Source organism: Xyrauchen texanus, chromosome 17, assembly GCF_025860055.1.
Source record: "Xyrauchen texanus isolate HMW12.3.18 chromosome 17, RBS_HiC_50CHRs, whole genome shotgun sequence".
Taxonomy (NCBI): domain Eukaryota; kingdom Metazoa; phylum Chordata; class Actinopteri; order Cypriniformes; family Catostomidae; genus Xyrauchen; species Xyrauchen texanus.
The window spans coordinates 33,433,603-33,459,233 of NC_068292.1; the positions used below are offsets into that span (position 1 = coordinate 33,433,603).

The 25,631-nt window shown below is 36.8% G+C and overlaps 1 protein-coding gene across 2 annotated transcripts in view; it reads left to right on the plus strand.

Moving 5' to 3' along the window:
• The first annotated feature begins 1,039 nt into the window (after window positions 1–1,039).
• The window catches only part of LOC127658022 (SH3 domain-binding protein 5-like), a 28,638-nt gene continuing 4,046 nt past the window's right edge, over window positions 1,040–25,631 (plus strand). Inside the window, exons 1-7 of one of the 2 annotated variants that reach the window (XM_052147089.1) lie at window positions 1,040–1,384; window positions 1,805–1,867; window positions 7,040–7,168; window positions 20,149–20,313; window positions 21,476–21,606; window positions 22,379–22,421; window positions 23,544–23,757. In XM_052147089.1, the coding sequence (XP_052003049.1) occupies window positions 1,304–1,384; window positions 1,805–1,867; window positions 7,040–7,168; window positions 20,149–20,313; window positions 21,476–21,606; window positions 22,379–22,421; window positions 23,544–23,757 (826 nt within the window). In that variant the 5' untranslated portion in view covers window positions 1,040–1,303. Of the gene's footprint in view, window positions 1,385–1,449; window positions 1,696–1,804; window positions 1,868–7,039; window positions 7,169–20,148; window positions 20,314–21,475; window positions 21,607–22,378; window positions 22,422–23,543; window positions 23,758–25,631 lie in introns of those variants that run through there. The other variant, XM_052147090.1, reaches the window with a different exon arrangement.

Below are 25,631 nucleotides of genomic sequence, written 5' to 3' on the forward strand. Positions count from 1 at the left end.
CGATCAAGCCTGCGTATGCGTTGACAAGAGTACAAGGTGAGAATTTGTGTTAATCTAGATGCATTTTGTTTTTGTTGCCTTAGGATCTGGAAGGCAATGACTGCACTGTTCTTCACTATCTAATAATCTAATTATTATAACTATTATCTGGCCTTCTATCACACTTAAATAATAGGTTTATGCATATTATTTAATTGTACTGAAATATATATATATATATATATATATATATATATATATATATATATATATATATATATATATATATATATACAGCTCTGGAAAAAATTACCAGTTTCTCTGGATTTACTATTTATAGGTATGTGTGTGTAGAATGAGCATTTTTGTTGTATTATATAAAGTACTGACCAAATTTGACCGAATGTTGACAGTACTATATAGAATAAAACAAACATTTTCATTTTACTCACATACATACCTAGCCTATAAATAGTAAATCCAGAGAAACTGATAATTTTGCAGTGGTCTCTTAATTTTTTCACTGTGTTTGTGTGTGTGTGTGAGAGAGAGTGTGTATTTATCACTTTGTGGGGATCAAATGTCCCCATAAGGATAGTAAAACCCGAACCTTGACCTTGTGGGGACATTTTGTCAGTCCCCATGAGGAAAACAGCTTATAAATCATTCTAAATTATGTTTTTTGAAAAGGTAAAAATGCCAAAAGTTTTCTGTGAGGGTTAGGTTTAGGGGTAGGGTTAGGGGATATAATATATAGTTTGTACAGTATAAAAACCATCATGTCTATGGAAAGTCCCCATAAAGCATGGAAACACAACGTGTGTGTGTGTGCGTGTGTGCGTGTGTGTGTTCTATAGTCAAAACCCCAGTGGGCTGAGATTGTAGATAGACAGACAGGTATTACGTATTAATGTAAAATATATTGGAAAAGTTGAATATGTAATGAAAGTAATTGGAAAGATATTGCCTATATGTAAACAACAGAACAATCACTATCGCTCATGTCATTTTCAACAATTCATTGAAAGAAGAGAGAGAGAGAGAGAAGGGGGCGGGGACACACTTCACCTTGTCTTCATGTCTTGTATACGGCACGGTTGTTTGTTTGTGTGTGGGGGATTCACGCACCATACACAGCGCAGACACACGTCTCCTCATTTCTCTTTTAATATAAAGAATCCGTCCAGTGTGTGGGAATGATCTCGGTGATTAATGTGTAATATCCTCTATACAGGACGCCTCTGTATGCTCATATATTTACAGAAATCAACAGCCGTTTTCGTTGTAGCGCAGGAGGCAGTCTCTTTGTTCAGCTTAAAATAAAATGGACTGCACAGACAAGGACAACAGATCGGACGAAAATGTTGAATCACCCGAGGAGGAGGAGGTAGATCCGAGAATTCAGGTACACTGTGCCATTGATATTTGTGCTCGTGTTGCATATATGTGTTTAGCCATGTTAATAAGCGCAAATGACATGATATGATTTGTCATTTATGAAGACGACTAATTGAAATCTGTTTCATCATCATATTTTGGGTCGCGACTCGGCATTGCATGTTTATCTCTGTACTGACGGGTAAATTAGTATTGATTCCTTCGCCGCAACTTGCCTTCTATTGATTGCGGGGCACTGAATGCGCTCTGATGTCGCCCTTTAGTGTGCCGCTGCTTTAGATAATAACCAAACGACATTGTTAAATGAAGCATCCACAGGTCAGATACCAATTTGTATCTCATATCTGCGCTGCTGAAGTGTATATGTTACAGAATTGACAAAAATAATTGGTTGTCTTTATTTCACTTTTCTCATTTTTCTTTATAGGGAGAGCTTGAGAAGTTGAATCAGTCAACAGATGACATCAATAGATGTGAAACTGAGCTTGAGGTATGGCTGCACAATATAATATCCACAAGCTTGCACTGCATGCATGAATGTGTGATTGAATAAGTCAATTATTAAATGACTGAATGAATGAATGTAAAGCTTAGACATGTTGAGAAGAGAATGTTAGCTAAATGCCACAAGTATGCTTAGATTTTTCAAATTTATTTGACTTTCTTTTAAATATATTTTAAATGTCAAATACAATTTTTTTTATTATTATTATAATTTTTTTATAACCAAATTATAATTACTTAAAATAACAAACAAAAAAAGCACACACTAAATTAATATGCATAGCAAAAATAGAAAAAACGCTCCATATTCTAATAGAGTACCATCTGGGTAGCTCAGAGAGTATTGACGCTGTCTACCAGTGCTGGAGTCCCAAGTTGGAAACCAGGGCGCTGAATGACTCCAGCAAGGTCTCCTAAGCAACCAAATTGGCCCAGTTGCTAGGGAGGGTAGAGTCACTTGGGGTAACCTCCTCGAGGTCGCGATTATTGGTTCTCGCTCTCAATGGGACGCATGATGATTTGTGCATGGATCACGGAGAGTAACATGATCCTCCACATGCTGGGAGTCTCTGCGGTGTCATGCACAGCGTGCCACACAATAAGATGCACAGATTGGCTGTCTCAGATGAGGAGGCAACTGAGACTTGTCCTCCGCCACCAGGATTGAGCTGAATAACCGTGCCACCATGAGAACCTGCTAAGTAGTTGGAATTGAGCATTCCAAATTGGGGAGTAAAGGGGATAACTTTTTTTATTAAAAAAAATACATCTAAATACATTTATATCCTACTAAAATGTACGTTTATACATATGTTTTCTGTTGACTTACTAAGTGATCTGATTTGCAGTGCCATATCTGCACTTCTATATATATATTTTTTTTATCATAGGTACATTTCCCATGTTTGGATTTTGTACCCTTGCACACCAATGAACAGAATGTGTTATGGTGTATGGGATATGCAATAGAGTGTTTCTTGAGCACCATAATCTGCCGGTTGACTGGGTTTTATATATCAATGTTCAAAAATAGTAAAATAATTTTGTAAATAATACGTTTCTTGAAAACTGAAAACTTGAAGGGTTTTGACTTTTAGCCCATCATGTAAAACTGTCTAGTTTGGATAGGTTTCATTAAAATTACATTAAAATGTGGAGCTTCGTGATACACAAATATTGTTTTTTAGGAAGAGAATTCTTGTTTGAGTCAGGAAGAGAGCAATGACACTGTAAACAAACAACATGTTAAGACAGACACACTCAGTCATGTGGCTATTTTGGTCCCACTGTCGCAGATTCTGCTTGGTTCATTGTTTGGGCATGTCCAAATGCAATAATTTAATAAGATGACTTTGCTAGACTATCGTCAGTCTGTGGGTAAAAGACAGAGGCTGATTTGTCTAATTTGCAGATTCTTTGGGCAATAGCAGTAATTAAATAATTGGATATGTTTCCTCGTCCTGACACTTTATTATTAATAGGGCTTAAACATTACTCTTTATGGTGTCCCTTATATTTACAGTATGGAGAGAATACAATCAGATCTTTTAGTATCTTAAGGCAAACTCCAAGAATTTGAGTCTTGATCTTTTGGTTGTTGTCTCTTGGCCTCTCAAGACCACATAAACATGAATTTGATTTATAGTAAACATAAAGTGGGACACTAGAACTATATTGGTGAGTGATGTGCTCATCTCACTCTTACACCTGGAGAGTTTTATAGACCTCATACGTCCTTATCGCCCATACAGAACATGGCAGAATTCTGCACCAATGTGTTTTAACATAAGTTATCTTTAAATGTTACATTCAGATATCTTGTGCTCCTGTAGCTCAATTGGTAGAGCTTAGCACTAGCAACACAAATGACAAAGGTATGAATCCCTTGTAATGTGCTTGCTAATAAAAATGCAGCTATATTACAATTTAGGTAAAAGCGTCAGCCAAAAACATAAATGCTAATGTCAAGCTTCTTAGTTTGTTTTTTCACAGCAACAGGACATGTTGTTTGAGGGAATGCTTTTGGGTTAAGATATTACAGTAGTCCATGCACAGACCTTCTTGACGCTGTCTTGATTAACTCTGACGTTTGTTTTGAGAATTCATTACTGAGCCATGTTGCTTTAATGTCAAAGGCAGGTTGCACCTCAAGATGGACTTATCTCGCATGTTGATTTATTTTTCCTGGAATGTGTTTCTAATCCAAATAATCAGTGTATGTTGTGTTTTGACGTACAAGGTCTGATTTTATTAAGAGAAAATAAAAATTGAATTACATTTTTGAAAAGCATGTTTACAACACAAGCGAGAAGAGTATTTTCATTACGTGTTGTAGAGCTATTTATACTTCTTGCAAATCTTATTACAGATAAACAGATTTGAATTCCTTTTAATGTGTACTGTAGCACAGACTTTCCAAGAATTTGACCCACATGCAATGCCAATTTAAATGATTTAAAGACCATCTATATTTCCAAGAAAGGACATTAAACTTAAGAAGCTGAATAGTCTTTTAAAGAATCAGAGGGATCTTATTTTCCATGTATAATTCTTAGAAGAGTGTCCTATATTTAGGAAGATTATTTATTTACACATTACCTCGCTTGGTGTTTGTTTTTATCCTTCAACTACCGTTACTTCCATATAACTCACCATCAACATACATGATTTCAATATACAATGAATAAATGTGGTATTACCTTCAAATGGATGTTTGTGCCGTCTTATTAAGTTGTCTTTGGTAGGCAAGATGTGTTTGTTAGTATGTACTGTACCACTTTTGATCAATGGATATGTTGAGAATAGCATGATATTAGTATTCATACTATTTCTGTAGGAAGAATACTGTGCAGCATGCCAGTTATCTGAATGCATGGAGTGTTCAATAAAGCATAACAGTGTCCACCCACTTTTTCAGCCATCTTGGTTCCGGAAGTATTTTTCCCATTCAGTTCTTCCAAAAACTTTTCATTAAATCATTTATAAAAGAGTTTTAAACCATGAAACGAGCCAATCAGCTCCGAGGTGAATCACAACATTACAAACTTTGTTTTGAAGAAAAAAACTATTTTAAAATTGAATGTAATTTTTTTTTTTTTTACCAGGGCATGAACTACAATTCCATGAAGCATTGCGATTGACATAATCGAGTATAAATGATGGAAATATATAAAACTAGTGATTTTAGGTTTTTCATTGTAAGTATAGAAACAATATACTTTGTTTATTCAGAAAAAATATGATATATGCAAATTAGGGCTGTGAATCGATTAACCACTTAAAGAAATTGCACAGTTTTCTGTGATTGTGATTAATCATGATTCAATTATGGTACATGATACATTAGTACAAATCATCATCAATATATTTACTTTATACTTTGTGTCAAAGAACTTGCAAGAAATTGGTTAGTAGCAGATGCCCTAACCCCGCCCCCATGCACCCTAATAAGGCCGAGTAGCTTACCAGGAACAACTCAGGACACCTCCTATTGCGTGATGTTTTAGGAAGTAAAAAATAACGGACACTGTGTTAAGTTTATTACTCACATAAATTAACACTTTAAATTTCACACGTTGAAGAGAGACTGACTCGTTTGCGTCTTTCACAGTGTGTCATTGGAACGTTTGGTGGCTTCTGGGCTTTTTTGGCTCTTGGATTGTTCTCTGCTGGACCATGGATAGTGTAGTTGTTCACCAGGAACTCCGCTATGAAACACTTTTTAAACAATTAAGTTATTACTGGACTAATGCCTACAACAGAAGCATATACCATCGATAAACAACCTCAGAGCTCACAGTAGGTCTGTCTTTAAAGTTATCGGTAAAAATCAATTCGACTATACAAAATAAATGGGATTTTTACTTCCGGAATCAAACTGTTGTGCTCTATTGACCTCCTACATTTGCTAAAATGTGCAGTCTGCAACAATGTAGCAATTGCTGGGTGGATCCAATACTGATTACAAACTACATGACTATAATCTCTTGGATTATATTTTTCAAGTAATCTAATGTGATTACCTTTGGATCAATTGACCTCATCAAGCTTATTTAATGTCACATGCATTCGAGTAAGATAATCTTGTACCATTTTTACATTGTTGATTAAATGTTAGAAAATTAAATGAATCAAAATATATGAATTGATATGATTGTCTGTGTTTTACATGCTCTTTGTCTGTTACTAAATGAAATATAAAAGACACTTATTTGGTCACGAAACACAAAAACACATTTTAACTGTTATGTAGGCCTACTGTATGTTTTGTCCAAGTTAGTTGAAAAATATGGTATGAAATATCCTTATTTTTGAAGCAGAGAACAAAAGCAATTTTTCGAAACTAAAACGTACATTACCGCACTTGTAATTTTAATGCGTTTGATGGACAAAACCCTTCCAAAGACATAGTGACATGTAGTTTTATGACATAGAGTGATAATTCAAATAATTATTAATATGTGTTCGTCAGGAGTTGGTCAAATTCGCAGTGTAAAGTTGAGAAAACATGCAAGCTCAACTCTAAATGCAGAACAGTTTTCTGTTGTTGCCTGATTATGTGATCATGTAATCCATAAAAAGTAACTGTAATCTGATTATGAGTATTTTAAAATGTAATGTAATTACAAGCACTTGATTTTTGTAATCTGAATATGTAATCCAGATAACATCCAGCACTGAATGTAACACCCAGCACTGAATGTATAGCATACTACTGTAAAATAAAGGTCTCTTGTTTAATGGAAAGGAGGAGGCAGGAGCCAGATGAACAAACATAAAGACTAATTAAACACAACTTAAAACTGACGCAAACACTCACACGCTCTTTATCCCGCTCTATCTCCTTACGACCTGGAAACACCCTCCTCGTCAAATACCCTCAATGCCCGATTCAGGCTGGGGTACCAACCAGCCTGATTACTCATCCTGCTCCTCTTATCACTTTCCCAGCTGATTGGGATGATTCATCACCGGGCGTCCATCCTTACGGCCCGGCCTCCTCGTCACATGTGTGAAATTATCATTGTTGCATAATATGTACTGTTTCACATGCTATTTAGAAATGTATGCAGTATACAGTGCATAATGTGCCGTATACACCCAAGTAGTATGCTAATATTGTTACAAAGCCATACTGATTGTTCGTGTTTGGTTCCAGGATGCCAGGCAGAAGTTTCGTTCAGTGCTGGTGGAAGCCACTCTAAAGCTGGATGAGCTAGTGAAGAAGATTGGAAAAGCTGTGGAGGAATCAAAACCTTACTGGGAGGCTCGGCGGATTGCACGACAGGTGAGGCCTTTTGTGTGAGCCAAACAAATCAAAACAAATTGGAAAAACCCAATCTCATCTTCCCAAAGCCTAGTTTACCCATACAATGTCTGTTTCCAGTTGGCATGTCACCATTTTCTGTACAATGTGTTTTCTTTTGTCTCTCTCTGGAGGTTACCTTGCTATCAGCTTGTTATCTGCTATGAGCCAGATTGCACAGTAGCATTCACTCAATTTCTGTGACAGGTGGTTGGCTTAATTCAGCGGGGCATAAAAGACTGCTGAGAGAGAGAGAACGTTTAAATGCACAAATCTCAGATCCCTTTTCTCAAGAGCCTGTACTATCATAGAACAGATTATCTGTTTACCTCTGTTAGTATATCACAGCTGTTTGTGGTGGGTCTGGTGCTAAAGGTAGTGAGAAACAGGTGTAGAAATGTCTCCATCACTGCAAAAAACAAAAAAACAAAAAATATATATATATAAGATTTTTCCTCTTAGTATTTTTGTCATTTTGCAGTGAAGGCCTCTTAATATCCTTAAAACAAGATAAGGGTAAGGAAAATTGAATTCATAGTACGCCAGTTTTGTAGTAAATAAAGTTGTCTTGTTTTTGTAAGTAAATTAATCTTGTTTTAAGGATGTTTAGCTATTTTTACTGGAAAGGCATAAAACTGATTAAAAATAAATTTTTGCAGTGATTGCTTTGACTTCTTTTAAGAGCAAAGTTCCTTGGATTTTATACAACACATAGTAAACTTAGTGGACTGAATCAGTTACAGTAGGAGTGTTGACCTGCTCTGAAACTGGGGCAAGGTACTTCGAGTGTTCATTGTTTTTCGCTCTATTGAGGAAGAACTGTAAGTGTCCTATTTAATTTCTCTGACAAAGCACTGATTTTTCTATCCATGGTGGAGAAAAGAGATTGTGATATTTATTTTCTCAGGGACAAACAGACATAGTCCTTATTTGGGAAAAAAACATAAAGAAAATCATGGCAGACATGATTATTAGTTCCAGACTGTATATATTCTCTCAAGAATGTGTCTGTCTTTTGGCAAATGTTATACTGACAAATATTTTTTCCAAATTGAAAGACCAAGGAGCATGAGTTTCTTAGCAAATGTTTTGCCATATGTTACTCTTCATTGGTATAGTTGTAGTCTAGTGGGTCAGGAAGATTTTTTACATTTACGTTGTATCACAGAATGATGGAGTTAGTGCCACTCAGCTCAGATAAATGGATGCTCTCATTTGTGCTGTGATGCTCAAAAGGCTTGTTGTATTATGTAATAGCCAAGCAGAAGAGCCAAATTGGCAAACAGGAAGCTAATGACGGACCACGTTCTGGTATTGTTTGATGAAAAGTGCTGTGACAGGCTCAATTCCTGAATCAGATTAGAAAACCAAACTCTTATCACTTTCACGCCAGCCAAACCCAATCCAAACCATTGTTCTCAGAATTGCTCTACTGCTGCCGTTGGGGAATAAATTAACTCAAAACACCACAAACAAGGGTCTTGACGTGCATTTTATTTTAGTATTTTAATATGTTCTTTGAAGTTCACTTACAATAAAAACATTTTTTATACATACTGTATATTTCATACATTTCTAAAACATTTTCCACTCTCATTCTGACCATCTGTCAGATACTTTCGGTTTTGGTTCTGCTTCTATAAAACTTGACAGTAAATGCCCACTGTTATGATTGGCTCTCTGCTCTTGACTGACCTGCTCTCTCCTTGCCATCTCACTGCTCATCACTACTGTGCAGGTTATGGAATTGATAAGGTAAAGTAAGCATTGATGTGTTTTTGTGGAGGCGGTCAGATGCAAATGTCTACCACAGTGTTACATCACAATGAAGTAGAAAACGATTTGTCATATATCTATATATGATGTAACTTGTATGTAAAGGATACTGGATTTGTCGTCAGAACTGTGTCATCATAGAATATTGTTGGTGGTTGCCAGGGCATTATGTGATAGCTCGGGTGTTGCTAGGTGGTGGCTTACTGGCCCAAGTCAATGGAGCGCACCCTCAAAGTCTCTGTGATATCCTGGTCCCAAGAAATGTAATTTGTCTTTTTTGTCAGCTGGGTGGAAAACGTAATTCACTTCGAAATGTAATAGCACATGTTTCCTCAGCAAGCCCCACACTTTGAGGTATGATTCACAAACAATGCAGGACAAGTTGTGCGCTTATGTTCAATTTGATTATTTATTAAAATTGGTTTAAGAATGTATAAATATGTTTTATACATATAAGGTATATCTATTCACTGACTTTCCATTCTGCCTCTCTTTTCTCTGTGCTGTCTCTCTGCAGTGAGCATTTGACTGCAATAAGTGGAGCTTTATTTGTTGCCCATCTCTACAGTTTTTTGTGTCTCTCTTTCCACTCCTACACAGACTCTATGTGACTTTCTACCCCTGATTTCTCTATATAAGGAGCAACATTTCACACAACCACTAATGACGTCTGATGTCAGTTTTTGCAACAAACATCAGTGAAAATGTAAACTTAATTGGAGCTCATTTTCCTCCTGTGCTTCTTGTTGGCCATGCACTCTTTGATTTCACTTCTGTAATAAACAGTGTTCTCTTTCAGTCTCAGACTTTGCTCTGTGCTGTATTCAGAGATGTAGGTGGCCGTTTTAGACTCATAGACATATTCCAAAGACTTTAAAAACAAAAGCCTTGGATCTGTATTAAAGGGATCATATCATGAAATTTCAAATTTGCTTTGATCTTATGAAAGTAACAGTTTGATGTACTTTAAAAACTGAAACTTTTCAAATCTCAAATCTTCCTCCCATGTTAAAAAAAAAACATGATTTGAAACTAAGCTAGAAAAATGGCTCACTACAAACTATCGCAACGTTCTGATATCAGACATTAATGCATAATCGCCCAGGTTAACACATGTTAAAACATGACATGCTTAAAATTCAGGATTTAAAAATACTATTATTTCAGATAGTGTATACTGTAACTTACAATAAGTGTATCCTTTCTAAGATTGTAACATTAAGAGAGACTGGCTGAAGTATATTTTTAACAAGTTCCCTGATCATGTCAGTCTAATCTTAGCCTTTTGTGTGACACATTAGAGTTTGGATTATTTTATGAATCTGTCACAGTGTAATTCAGGCTTTCAAAGAGATTGTTGTTGAAAAATGGTACAGAGCAGACATTTATTTATTAGTCATATGTTGAGCCTTACAGTAAACCTGCAGCCTATTAGTTAATGTAGCTTAGTGCTGCTGGTTATATTACATGCAAAAAGGGCATTTATAAGATTCCTAATGGGACAGCAGCCACAAATAGCCCAGCTATATATATATTTAAGCAATATCACCCAAGCAAGAGTGAGGGGGGGGGGGGGCTGTGCGATCACCTGTTGCCACACCCAATCAGAGATGCTTACAGCTTTCTGAGGGTCAGATTTCTCAGTGGAATATAGACGTCCAAGCAGGGTATTCCTCTCTATTTCGGGGTAGCCGGTGCGCAAATGTCATTCACTATAGAAACCGCAATGTCCTCTGCCATTATAAACACTATGTATCCAATGTAGAAACTCACAGAGCGCTGTTCTATGTAAACAATGACTAACGGATTCACTTTACGTCACCAACTGGCTCGTATTACACACAAAAACTGTATCTGGTGCAAAAAAAACATTGACTAACATTATAAGTAACCTAGCTGTCTGTTATGTATGCCAGGACCTTAAATTATTCTGCAGCAGGAGAGTGGAGAGCCGGAGAGTGAAGATACCAAATCTCTTATCAACATTTTAATTCGTTTAGAATGACACACTATAAAAGCCGGCTTTACAGTCACTCTCATACAATCATTAGTCCATCACAATGCTTTTGAAAATAATTAACAGTTCACAAGGATCCTGTCATGGTTCTGTGTAGATTTCAGTTTAAGATGCAGTTGAAGACTCATTTAAGTGAATGATATGCATAATGAATGAACGATGGAACATTTAGATGTATGTATTAGAAGTGTGATGACTTTAGGGATTTCTGATATGAATAATGCAGTACACATTTCTCATCAAGAATTATTCTGAACAATAAATGGACACATACATAGATGCACAAACATGACATGCCTATAAAAAGCATCATGGTACCACCTACCAATGACGTGATATAAACGAATTACTGCTTATTAGTAAATATGTAGTCATTCATATAAACATCACTTTTCAGGACACTGTATTTGAAAGATAATTTTGTAAAAATCCAAATAACTTTAAGGGTTTAAACAATGTTTTCCATGCTTGTTCAATGAACAATAAACAATTAATGAACATGCACCTGTGGAACGGTCGTTAAGATATTAACAGCTTACAGATGGTTGGCAATTAAGATCACAGTTATAAAAACTTCTGACTCTAAAGATACCTTTCTACTGACACTGAAAAACACCAAAAGAAAGATGCCCAGGGTTCCTGCTCATCTGTGTGAACACGTCTTAGGCATGCTGCATGGAGGCATGAGGACTGCAGATGTGGCCAGGGCAATAAATTGCAATGCTCCTACTGTGAGACACCTAAGACAGCACTACAGGGAGACTGGAAGGACAACTGATCATCCTTGCAGTGGCAGACCACGTGTAACAACACCTGCACAGGATTGGTACATCCAAATATCACACCTGTGGGACAGGTACAGGGTGTCAACAATAACTGCCCGAGTTACACAAGGAACGCACAATCCCTCCATCAGTGCACAGACTGTATGGAATAGGCTGAGAGAGGCTGGACTGAGGGCTTGTAGGCCTGTTGCAAGGCAGGTCCTTACCAGACATCCCTGGCAACAATGTCGCATATGGGCACAAACCCACCTTCGCTGGACCAGACAGGACTGGCAAAAAGTGCTCTTCACTGACGAGTTGCGGTTTTGTCTCACACGTCTCACAGCAAGAACTGGCAAATCTGGTGAGTCCATTAGGAGGACATGCACTGAAGTACTTAATGCAGCTGGAAGCCACACCAGATACTGACTGTTACTTTTTGGCCCCCTCCTTGTTCAGGGACACATTGTTCAATTTCTATTAGTCATATGTCTGTGAAACTTGTTCAGTTTATGTCTTAGTTGTTGAATCTTTTTATGTTCATACATATATTTACACATGTTATTTTGGTTGAAAATTAAAGCAGTTGAAAGTGAGAAGACATTTCTTTTTTTGCTGAGTTTATTTGTAGTCATCTTAGTTGGTCAGCAGATTAGTCATGGAACGATTTCTAACTGGCGCTGACATTAAAAAGCGTCTAACAGAAACAGAGTCAAAAGGAAAGAAAGCCAAAAGTAGGAAATATGATGAAAAGTTCTTGGAATATGGGGATCTATGACCACAGTGTGATTTGTGGCGATGTATCCGCGAATGAGAGCCTTAAACCGTCTAAAATGCTAAGGCACTTAACTGCTCTTATAGTATGCTTGTATAGAATACTTCTACCATGATGAATTCATGATGCCTTCAACACAGTTATTGTTCTAAAGCCTTGAAACATGATGTATAGAATGGATATTCTGACACTTGATAAAGCTGTGGTAAAATGACTAAACGCACCATAGGCCACTTGATATGCAGTTTGTTAGTCATTTTAACACATGTAAGGAGATCCACTTCACATTATAAATCAAGAATGCTCCTTACCCATGGTAAAATCGCTGTAATGCACAACCATGTGGCTTTTCTTTCTTTTTATTTTATTTTACACCTGTTAATGTGATAAAACTAAAAACATACTTGATCATAGGATAGGAACAGTGTGCCAGTGCAGCATTTTTCCTTTCTCATAAAATATATGTAGCTTGGGTATAAGCTGGCAGAAACTGAAACCTACTCTGATTCTGTGTCCCATTTATGGCTTTAAGTTTTTTGGCTTGTGCGAAGCGAAGGAAAGTGTATTCGTCATCTTGATTACATGATTTTGGCACTCAAGCATTCTCTTTTTCTGATTAACACTTTTTATTGATTCACAAAATTGACAAAGAAAAGCAAAATATATATTCATAGAATCAACATTTAACCCCCACTATTACCCCCACCCTGATACATCCATTATAAGTATTCCCAAATCCATACATTTCCAAAATCTTAAAAAAAAGTTAATCCCATTCTACCATATCAAACACTTTTCTGCAACAAGTGAGACGGCAGCGATTGGAGTCTGATCATTCGCCACTGACCACATGATATTGATGAAATGCCTAATGTTATCAAAAGAGCTATGGCCCAGAATAAACCCCACCTGATCCACACTGTGTGCCCAAATTATTAGGCAAGTTGTATTCTTTAGGATTCTTTTTATTGTTGAACAAACACAATGCTCTTTAACAAAGAAAAAGTGAGTTTTGTCTTTCTCAGGCGAATATATAAGTGTGCAAAATTTATAATTTAATTTTTATAATTATTAAAATTATTGTGCACAATTATTAGGCTAATTATAACTAAATTACAAAAAGAAGTGCACCCAACTCAATTGTTTATTCTCAATTTTAGAGTAGGTGCAAAGGTACAAATAAGTAACACAAAACGACAATTACACTTTTTGGCCTTTCAAAAATATTCAGTGACCAATATAGCCACCCTTCTTTTCAATAACTGCTATGAGCCTTCTATCTATGAAGTCTGTTAGTTTCTTGGTCTGTTCACAATCAACTTTTGCTGAAGCAGCAACCACAGCCTCCCAAATGCTGTTCAAAGAGGTGTATTGTCTTCCCTCACTGTAAATCTCATGCTTGAGAAGGGCCCACAAGTTCTCAGTGTGAGTCAAGTCAGGTGAGGAAGGGGCCCAAGTCATTATTTGGGCATCTTTGAGGCCCTTGCTGGCTAGCCATGCAGTGGAGTACTTTGATGCATGTGATGGAGCATTGTCTTGCATAAAGATCTTGAATGCTGAGGACTTCTTCCTGTACCACTGCTTGAATAAAGTACTTTCCAGAAACTGGCTGTAGTTGAGTTTCAGTCCATCTTCAGCTTGAAAAGGTCCAACTACCTCATCCTTAATGATAGCAGCCCATATCAGTATCCCTCCTCCACCTTGCTGGGACTTGACTCGAAGTGGTGCCCTGTGTACATTAACCTGTAGACAAGGCCTTAATTACCTCGCCAAAAGGGGCTAAGAAAAACTTAAATAACAAATGCCCTAAACAAAAATTAATTGCTGGTCTTCTGGAGGATAATGACCTTTAAAACCTAATATAATAAATATGATACTTAAAAAAAAAAGAGTATAGTTTGTCTTGTGGTATTTAAACAGTGTAATGTGATTTTTTTTTTTTACAGAGTTAAACAATAAAAATTTAACAAAAATAATATATGAAATAAAATATCTTATTGATTGAATACATGGATTTGTTCATTTTTAAAATGCCAAAATGTGATCAAAATAATGAAAAACTAATAAAATAATATTAGTAAAATGTATATTATCCTAAAGTACCTAGTAAGAAGGTCACCTGTATGATTAACAACATTAGCTGGCAGAAAAGTTCTTTCATATGTAAACAAAAAGGACATCATAACTGAAATATACCTATTGAATTGATATCGAATCGGAATTGAATTGAATCGAGAGCTTGTGAATCCGAATCGAATCGTGAAATGTGTATCAATACCCAGCCCTAAACAACCCTTTGTTAGTAGGAAAACATATTTAAAAAAATAGTGGAGCTCAAAAGTCTGAGTCTAAAAATCTAGAATTCAAATTTTAATGTTTCATTTAATTGAAATGGATCTTTTTAATTGACTTACAATGAAGAAAATGTATGGTGTAAACTGATTAAGAAATATCTCAAATTCTGCACTATTTCTAGGTCAACAATCAAATTTGTGACATCCATCCATCCATCTTCAACCGCTTATCCGAAGTCAGGTCGCGGGGGCAGCTGCTCCAGCAGGGGGCCCCAAACTTCCCTATCCCGAGCCACATTAACCAGCTCTGACTGGGCGACCCCGAGGCGTTCCCAGGCCAGTGTGGAGATGTAGTCTCTCCACCTAGTCCTGGGTCTTCTCCGAGGCCTCCTCCCAGCTGGACGTGCCTGAAACACCTCCCTAGGGAGGCGGCAAGGGGGCATCCTTACCAGATGCCCAAACCACCTCAACTGACTCCTTTCAACGCAAAGGAGCAGCGGCTCTACTCTGAGCTCCTCACGGATGACTGAGCTCCTCACCCTATCTCTAAGGGAGAAGCCCGCCACCCTTCTGAGGAAGCCCATTTCGGCCGCTTGTACTCGCGACCTAGTTCTTTCGGTCATGACCCAACCTTCATGACCATAGGTGAGGGTAGGAACAAAAATTGACCGGTAGATCGAGAGCTTTGCCTTTCGGCTCAGCTCTCTTTTCGTGACAACGGTGCGATAGAGCGAGTGCAATACCGCCCCTGCTGCCCCGATTCTCCGGCCAACCTCCCGCTCCATTTTCCCCTCACTCGTGAACAAGACCCCGAGGTACTTGAACTCCTTCACTTGGGGCAAAACCTCATTCCCTACCTGGAGTATGCACTCCAAATTTGTGACATTGACCAAGTTAACTCTTAACTGTGGGAAGTGGGCTAAACCAAATAACTGTTAATCAGAAGGTCACTGGTTTGATCCCCACAGCCACCACCATTGTGTCCTTGAGCAAGGCACTTAACTCCAGGTTGCTCTGGGGGGATTGTCCCTGTAATAAGTGCACTGTAAGTCACTTTGGATAAAAGCGTCTGCCAAATGCATAAATGTAAAATGTAACTCCTTTGTTTGTCAATTCAGTCAAACTTCTCAATCAATTGCCATGCTGACTGTTTAATTTGTAATGGGAAAAAAATTAAGAAATTTGACAAATGCTAAATAGAAACTCTTTCTCAAGTGGACTTTTGAACCCCACCAAATAGAAGGCAATTTTTGGCCAATCATTATATCTGGACAAAAGCAGTGGATTTATCTTCTGCTACAGAAACATTTGATCAGAGAGTCATCATAGAAATCTCACATTTCAGTCCCTGTGGTCAGGAATCGGGATGCGTTCTCAAAAGCATCACAACTGACATTATTTCTATCTCAAGTCAAGACAGATGTCCAAAAAGCACCATAAATGAAATGAAATCTCAGAGCCAGGACAATGGACAAATAAGATCAAAACAGAATGTCAACTAGGTCATTGACCAGAACACCTCATTATAAGTTTACATAAAATGCCTATTCTGCGATATGTTTGTCAGAATTTGATTTGAGGTAAATTTGTAAAAATGTGTACATTTTGTACATAAACTGAAGTCACACCAAAACCTGACACAATAAAGTCCTCATTGTGCTGCTTGTTAAAGATTAGACATTATTTTATCTCACTTTGCAACGTCTTTTTTGAAGTTGTTTATTTTATCATGTAACCCCTCAGAAAATGAGTTTCACCCTCAGAGTAGAATCAACACGGTTTAAAAAATATTAAAGTTTAAAAGTTTTTTAACTTGATGTGCTGTCAAAACGGGACGCCCCTGCACGAGATGTTAAAAAAACGCGATATGTGGCATAATGGTCAAAGACATCCATCTAGCACATGTTAGAAAAACAACGGAATAGCAGTGCGGACACCAAAATGCATTTAGCTCCTTAGTATGCCAGCTCTTTCATCATCCTGTGTCCTTTCCTGGGTGGACGGGAGGTTTGTCCTGGCATCTCGCTGCAGTGATCCCCTGCTGTCAGCTATCTGTGCCAATGCGGCAGCATCACATCAAATGTGCCTGAGCTAAAAATAGCCTGTGTGAGAGTGAGGATTGGATGTAGGATGGAATGAAGAAGGAAATGGATTGATCTGTCAGGAATGTAGGGGAGTAAAATGGATAAGACGATTTTCTTTGGCATAATTAGATATCATGCATCTGTCATTTTGATAATGTAGATATTTAGTATTCAGGTTTTGTGACCTGTATGAGGAGTGTGGATGAAGATACATTTACTGATAGACAGATCCAAAAAAGAAAAGAAAGTTCTGTCATCGTTTATTGACAGTCACATTTGGATAAACCTAACTGACTTTCTTCTATGGAACTCAAAATATGTCAGGGAGAATATTAGTTAATGGTAACCTCAGTCCCCATTCACTTTGACTATAAGGATGAAAAAGATGCAATGAAAGAGAACGGTGGCTTGGGATCCTTTTCTGTTTCACAGAAGAAAGACACCAGGTTTGGAACAACATGACTACATTTTTGCGTAAACTATCCATTTAAGACATTTGTGCTTTTGACTGGCCAACAGAATATAAGTAATATATTGTGATATATCTCCGGGCCAAACTTCGAACTCTTCCAATCCTTGAAAGTAAATGAACTGATTCAGTTTGGCATAATGAAATCCATGCACATTAAAATGTCAGTTTCTATTAGAGCTGTGTGGATGGTTTAAGATGCACTAAAAAGCTACTTCAGCTGCTATAAAATTTGAGTGGATTTAAAAATACAGTAGGGGAAATTGCCTGAGTTTTAATGTCTTAGATGGAAGATTAAGTAATGCTTTTGCAAATTGGAGAGATGAACAATGATTTTATTTTGTATTGCTGTTTCAAAAGGCACCATTTGTTAATTCAGAGAAGCTAAATAGTGTAATATTCCCTGCCTGATTGATGCAAAACATCTGCCTTGTATGAATTTCTTAAATAATGCATTATGTTCTCTTTATAAAACAGCAATTTATATCACTTCAGAGTGTAAAAACTTGTCTTTTTTGGGGGATAAATAGGTCGAGTTGGTAATAGGTTTCTGCAGGCTGTCTGTCAGTAGGAATGACATGGAGATTAGAGTTCAAAATTGAAGGAATCGGAAAGTATTATGTTTGCATGGCTTTAGCAAGTTTGGCTTAATATGTCACCACACAGGAAGTGCTCAACAAGCATCTTTCTGGTTAAGTTTCTAGTTGCTTCAGATAGATTTTCCAATATGTTGCTTACCCTTGCATTGTACTGTGGTTCTGAACAAATGGGAATTGTTTACATATAATTTTGATCAAATTGGTAGGCTATTATTATGACATTAATATACCCTGGGTGGGTTGACATGAAACCGTATGAATAATTTCATATCATGTTAATGGTATGTATAGTATATAATAATTGTTGTTGGAAATTCAACACCAAATTGTTTACAAAATGTTACTTAACCATTTAGAAATGTATATTTTTTATGCTCTTAGTGACTTAAATACTTGAAAAGTACGGGTGGGTAAAAATATAGATTTCTCGATGCATCACAATCTTCATTTAAATGATCTCAATATCGAATCTTAAATCCCAAGATCAATGTTTTTACTCAATGTGGAGCCCTGTACTAAAATGAGAGAAAATCACTTGTATTTGCAACCAAATTTTGAGCTATGCAACTACGTATATATTTGTCAACTGGCTGGTAAACGTTTACATTTCATTCACCTGTATTTGTGTAGTATATTGTTGGAGTATTCAGCCTCAAAATCTTTTCATTGCGTGTTGAGAGTAAAAGTTGTTCCATGTAGAGCGTGTCCAAAGACGAGATCCAAGCAACCCATTTGTCAGTGAATAACCCCCCTTTTAAAAACCCGTTCTGTTCTCTACTCTCAGTTGTTGATCAAAAACAGCAAAAAATAAACTTTTAATTCTAATCACACATTCTAAAGTCGTTCGAGTCTCATTAACATGCGCTCATTTGCAGACGCTCTTTATAGAAATGCCAGTTTTGTTAAAGAGACGGTACCGGTTTAAGCTTGTTTTTAACAAATTAATGTAAATACTTGTAAATAGTACAAATTAGGCAATTAAACAATACAAATGTAACAAAAATATTCATGAAATATAATATCTTATTTATTGATTGAATACATGTGTTTGTCCATTTTTAAATAGCCAAAATGTGATCAAAATTATGAAATATTAATAAAATATATATAGTAAAATTAATATTTTCCTAATGTACCTTGTTAGAAGGTCCCCTGTATTGTTAACAGCTTTAGCTGGGTGAAAAATAGAGAAATCATAACTTAAATATACCCATATGAATCAATAGTGAATCGAAATCTGTATCGCTTTGTGAGCGTGTGAATTGGAATCAAAATCTGAGGGAAAATCTGCATCAATACCCAGCACTGTTGAAAAGGGACCATCTTATTTGACTATTTGTTGTGGAACTTGATAGACTTGAAGCAAAAGACAAGATTTTTCATAACAAAAAATGGATAAGTCTGGTGGCAGTTAAAAAAATCAGCTTTATATTATATGACATTTACAGTTAAAAACAACAAACTCAAAACATTAATACATCATATGATTGGATGAGCCATGTTTGGAGCCGTCGTGAAATTGCTTGTGTTGGTATATGCGTAGTTTTTTTATTACATTTAAATATAACATAAAAGCAGTGTTGCAAATGTTTTATCGTTTAACTACACATTGTCATATAATGTGAGCAACCAGTCAGAACTATAATGATTCAAGTTTCACAAAATAACTCTAGCTTCGTTTAGAATGAGACGTGACTAAAAGAATTTCATTAAGTGAATCAGTTAATTCCGTTACCTCTCTTGATTTGATTCAGTGAGTTTGTGTGAGCTAATGTATATTTCAAACTGAAATATCATTGGCTGTGTAACTTATCTGAGATAGGCTATAGTTATGTGGTTGGTGTTTGATTATAATTTGTTTTATCGAACCGTGAATATGCTGCAAAATAAACTTTACTGGTTGACACATTTCTTCCATTGCACAATATTGCCCATCCCTACCTTTAACAATGATTTACTACAAAGGTTTTCTTATTATACTCCCCCGTGATGACATTGTGTTTGATGGACGGGGTCAGGCAGTGAGCTGAGATTCATTGTCTCCAGCCAGCTGGACCTCTGAGCAGGGGGTTTAGAATCTGCCAGAATTGTTGCGCTGAATGTTTAATCGTGACAGTGTGCTGGCTGACAGCCCAGGCATCAGGTACGCATGGCTGACGCTCCTACCCTCTACTTGCTCCTCAGGCTCAGCTGGAAGCACAGAGATCCACGCAGGACTTCCAGAGGGCCACAGAGGTTCTACGGGCGGCCAAAGAGACCATTGCCTTGGCTGAAGAGAGGCTGCTGGAAGACGACAAACGGCAGTTTGACTCAGCCTGGCAGGAGATGCTTAACCATGCTACACAGCGAGTGAGTGAAGCAGAGATCTGCTCTGATTGGATTTGAAGGCAATAATTCACCCAAAAAAGAAAATTCTAACATTTACTCACTCTTACAGTATGTAGTTCCAAACCACTTTTGTTCTCCCGTAGAACACAAAACATAAAACACAGGCTCTGCAATGACAAAAAGCACCATAAAAGTATAATTAAAGTGATACATATGACTTGTGTGCTATTTTCTAATGCTTCAGAAGCCAAAAGTTAGCCTTGTCGCAGATTGATTGCTCTTAAGCAACTGAAGGCTAAAGGTGAATATAAATCAGTGCTGAGGAATCTGGAGATGATCTCCGATGAGATCCATCCGTATCATTCAGTCAGAGTTGAACTCGAGGACCAAATCAGTCCGATTTATGAATCATTCATTGGGAACTGGATCAGCCAATTCATTGAAAAGATTGGATTCAAAATAATGATTTGTTCATGAGTCGGACATCTCTACTTCTCTAAAGTGTGCCAAGGAGATACTATTAATTGAAATTTGGTCTTTTCCTCACAGAAAGCTACACTAAAAAAAAATACAAAAAACGAATGTGGCTTCAAAAGGAATATAACACATATAATAAGTCAGATGGACCACTTATATATCCTTTATGGTGGTTTATTTTTTTGTTTTGGAGCGTGACAGCTTTACACCCTGTCTACACTGGACATGAGTGGCGCATTGCGTTTAAAAGTAACAGAACCCCATTATACCATTATAATCAATGATGCGGTCTACACTGGAAGTGTCCGTTGTGGGGCATCTGTCATGCCAACAATAAACAGGTGTCCCATTCCATTTTGCCCTCCACGTGCTGGTGATGCTACGCGAATTAATTGGTTTAGAACGTTCGTGTCGACACGTCCAGTGCAGACAGCCTCAAGCCATTGCGGAGCATAGTGGCGTGTCAACGGATGCACCCAGTGTATGCAGGATGTTAGTCCTTATCCACTGGGCAAAGATATATATATTTTTTAATTCACCTTTTGTTTCACAGAAGAAGAAAAAATCATACAGATTTGGTACCACATGGTACGACATGAGGTTAAATAAAGAAATAGTGACAGAATTTACATTTTTGGTTGAACTATCCAGTTGAACTAATGACATGGCTTTGGAAATACTCAGAAATGCTTGTTTTGGTTTGTAGGTGATGGAGGCAGAGCAGATAAAAACACGCAGTGAGCTACTGCATAAGGACACAGCAGCCAAGTACAATGAAGCCATGGGCCGTATGAAACAGCTAGAGAAAAAGCTCAAACGCAACATCAACAAGTCTAAGTATGCACCGAATAATCCATTAGAAACAAATTAAGCATTTCAGTTACCTTATTCCTTAGTGCATAGCTTTGATTTTTGAATATGAACAGTTGTATGCCTTTGCCGGTAAGAAATCGACATGCGACCTGACATTGATATAATGCCAATGTTTAGACAGAAAAATTACGCTTATACATTCCATATCAGTATATACTAAGGCCAGCAGTAGTCTTTTGCCACATTCACACTAAAACTCATTGATTTTTCTATGTTTACGCCTTCTTATTCACATTGAAACGCATTTTCCTCCATCAAAAATGGAGACTTTCGAAAACACTCTAGGACAACATATTGAGAACAATGATGTTAGGAAATTGAAAGCTATTTTTCCAACCAAAAATATCTGAGTGTGTACGTGCCTGTGATTTTTGTACGTGTGGTTGGAGTCGGTTGTAAATGTTATTCTAAATTTAGAAAAAATGTGACGCATGATTTCTGTCACAGTGTTCACACAGGTTCTTCTTTACATCTTTCCCATTTGAGGGATGCTGCTCTAATATCAGAGGCGAGCTTTAGCTGAGGATGGGTTTCTCACACTGGGGCTCTGAATGATTGTGACTTAACACGCTCACTGGGGGCTCAGCTCTCTGTCATCGAACCCCTCTAATCCTCTCACTCAGCATTTGCCTCGTGTGTCAGCATATGGAGAACGGTTGCCATAGCAATATGTACAATGCTATTTATAGGCTTTTACAGTGGATTTAATCCGTTTTTCTCACTCTCTCTTTTCCAGGCCCTACTTTGAAATGAAGGCAAAGTATTACTTCCAGCTTGAGGTACTTTTGCAAATAGATTATGTAAACATATGTAGTGCTGCTGTATTTTTAAAATGTCTTACAAGTTTTCTACTGGATGTTAATGGAACCTAATCATTATTTTATGTTTTCCAGTAAAAAAAAAAACATACTTAAAACAAGACATAATCGTTTGTAGTAAAATTGTGAAAGATATTGAGACTTTTCTGAGAAAAAAAAGAATGTAGTTAATTTGTATTAACCTACTGGTATTTGTAAAAAAAAAAATTTAATGCATAAATTCAGCTAAATATTGAGGTATGTGCTTAAATCAAGAAACTAATTTGCAAATAGGGTAAGAAAAATAAATTAATTCAAGATATATTCTCCAGTCTTTATATCTTATGCAATTTTGTTTCTCAAGCAAATTGATCTTGTTTTAAGGATGTTTAAATATTTTACTTAAAAAATTTGTAATTTTTTTTTAAATACTGATTTAGGAAATGCAAAAACTGTTGCAGTGCAACATTTTGGCTTTATTTGGACCTTATATTAATATTGTGGGTTTAACACAAGTTAAGCTCAATTGACAGCATTTGTAGCATAATTTTTACTGTTCCCTCCTTTTCTTTATAAAAAGCAAAAATTTGGGTTACAGTGAGGCACTTACAATGTACAATTTTTTGAGGGTTTAAAAGCAGAAATTTGAAGCTTATTCATATATATATACACACATATACAAAAGGACTTACATAACTTCTTCTTTTAAAGCTTATGTATTATTTAAACTGTAAAATCTTTGTTTTATGGTCATTTTAGGGATTACAGAATAACATCTTTATGGTAACGAAGTTTAATATTGGATAACTTTACACAGAAAAGGATAGTAAGCAATTTTATGACCCTTAAAACATTTTAACATGCATAATTCTTATGTCTTGTGGTTATACTTTTGAAACAGTGAGTATTTTAATGCTTACAGATTAGCCCATTCACTTCCATTGTGTGCCTTATTGTAACCCAGATTTTTGCTTTTTTATATTAATAAATTAATGACCATTTTCTGTGCTTGTTTGTCCTTTTCTTGCTGTCTATTTTTAGACATGTCTATGTTTTTCTTTTCGTTTCATGTCAGCTTAAGGTTCTCTGTCTGTTTCTCTTAAGCAACTCAAGAAGAACGTGGATGACCTTCAGACCAAGCTTACACGGGCTAAAGGGGAATACAAAGCAGCACTGAGGAACCTGGAGATGATCTCCGATGAGATCCATGAGCGCAGACGTTCCTTAGGCATAGGTCGGCGGGAGAGAGGTGTGGGTTCTGAGGGTGATGGCATCGTTGGTGAAGACCTCACTGGATTCAAGATGGGTTGTGATGAGAGTGAGTTCAGGTTATCAGTGTCAGCCTCATACATCCGTCCAAAGTTTGTTCGAAAAAGTACTGGACAGCATTGATAAAACCAGTTCCATTTAATTAAATGGTCTGGTACACTTAGCAACAAACTGTCAGACTCGATTGGAATCATCTGATTGTCGAGTCTGTTGTGTGCTTCATGTTAGGAGCGCTGTTGTGGAGTCCCACTCTGTTAATCGAATTCTTGCTTATGTAGATTGAATCTGTCACTTGTGAGTTTCCGAGTTTAGGATGCTATGATAGGGACATTATCATTATGTTGGTTCATTGTTTTGCTGAGTCAGAGTTCTCTTAACCAAGCGGTAATCTGTAGCATGTCTCTGTGAATGAAAAACATTGAATTAATTGATTGCGATTAAGCAAGTGTTCAAAATTGTCCAATGTGCAGTAAACATTTTTAGTGTGTGGGCCATGTTGCTATTGTTCATTCAAGTAAAAACAAGTGTTCTAAGTGTTCTAGGCCCCCTTTCTAATGAATTGCATGTAGTCATCACTTGAACAGCTTTTAAGCTGTATTAGCTATATTATGAATCCGCCTTTGGTGACTCTAAATAAGATTTAACACAAAGAGGCAATTTGATTAGCATCAAGCTGGTGTTTCAGTAGAGATAAAAGGATGTTTTTGTCATTAAATCAGCCTTAAGACTCTTGACCTCACTAGAATTGGATTAAATAGTGGAACAGAATAGATCCATTAAATGGAACAATCAAGTTTGGATGCTATCCAGACACTTCTAGTACCGCAAATGCATGGCAGTGTTGTATGAAGAGAGAACCGCTTTATCTTTTCTCTCTCAGCGTACTGCAGAGACACTGAGTGTGAAAAGTGGTTTTCATAGATCTCTTAAGCTGAGTGATGTGGAGGATTCTGCACAGCAGTTAATACTGACTGTCACTCCTTTGGCTGTTTCTTAAAACGGCACCCTAGTTAGATGTTCTTCCATAGATTTTTTTTTATTTTTATTTTTTAAGTGATTTTTGATCAAAACACACTGTTTAAAAATATATATATATATATATATATATAAATAATTGAGTCAACTTAAAAGGTGTTGTAAGCGATTTAAGCATTCTAAAGCTTTCACGTGACCGAGCAATTGAATAGCCACGCCCCCTCATTCCAAAACCCCACTCTCCAAATATAATTTTGAGACCAAAACCGAGCAAAAGAGCAGCATTATTTGTTCCTGTGGCTGTCAAATTCAACAGTGGCACAATAGCACCCTCAACTGACAAGCATTATGAATAATAGCCTCAATGATCTGCTTCAAATACAACACTATGAGAACGAGCAAAATGATTGACAGGTGAAGAGCATCAATGTCCGCGGTCCACAAACACATTTTTGTTTGCTGTTTACAAAGTCTACAGCTGTCACAGAGACCGGTGAGATATCTCAGGACACTTATTTCATCTTATTTATCTTTAAGGGAGTAGGAACAATTTTGAATACTTTTCCATGAAAAAACTGCTTACAGCACCTTTAAAGTAAATGAAGTTACAAAAAGATCACTTCTGTTTGATTTTTTTCAAGCATTATAAATGTAAACCTTTTATACTATCACTATTAATATTTTGTGAACTTGAGTTATACGTCTAGAAATCCCAGTGAGTTATATATTGTAGAGGAGACTGTCTTGATATGCAAAGCCAGAATGTGCAATATGGCACTTTTCCACTGCACGTTACAGTTCGACACGCCTCAACTCTACTCGCTTTACTTTTCTGAGCTTGCTTTTCCACTGCAGTTTAGTGCCTCATCAGCATGGGTGGGATTATAGGCTGATCGTCATAGTTGCACCACCTCTACTGCCATGACATCATCTTAAACACAAACATTA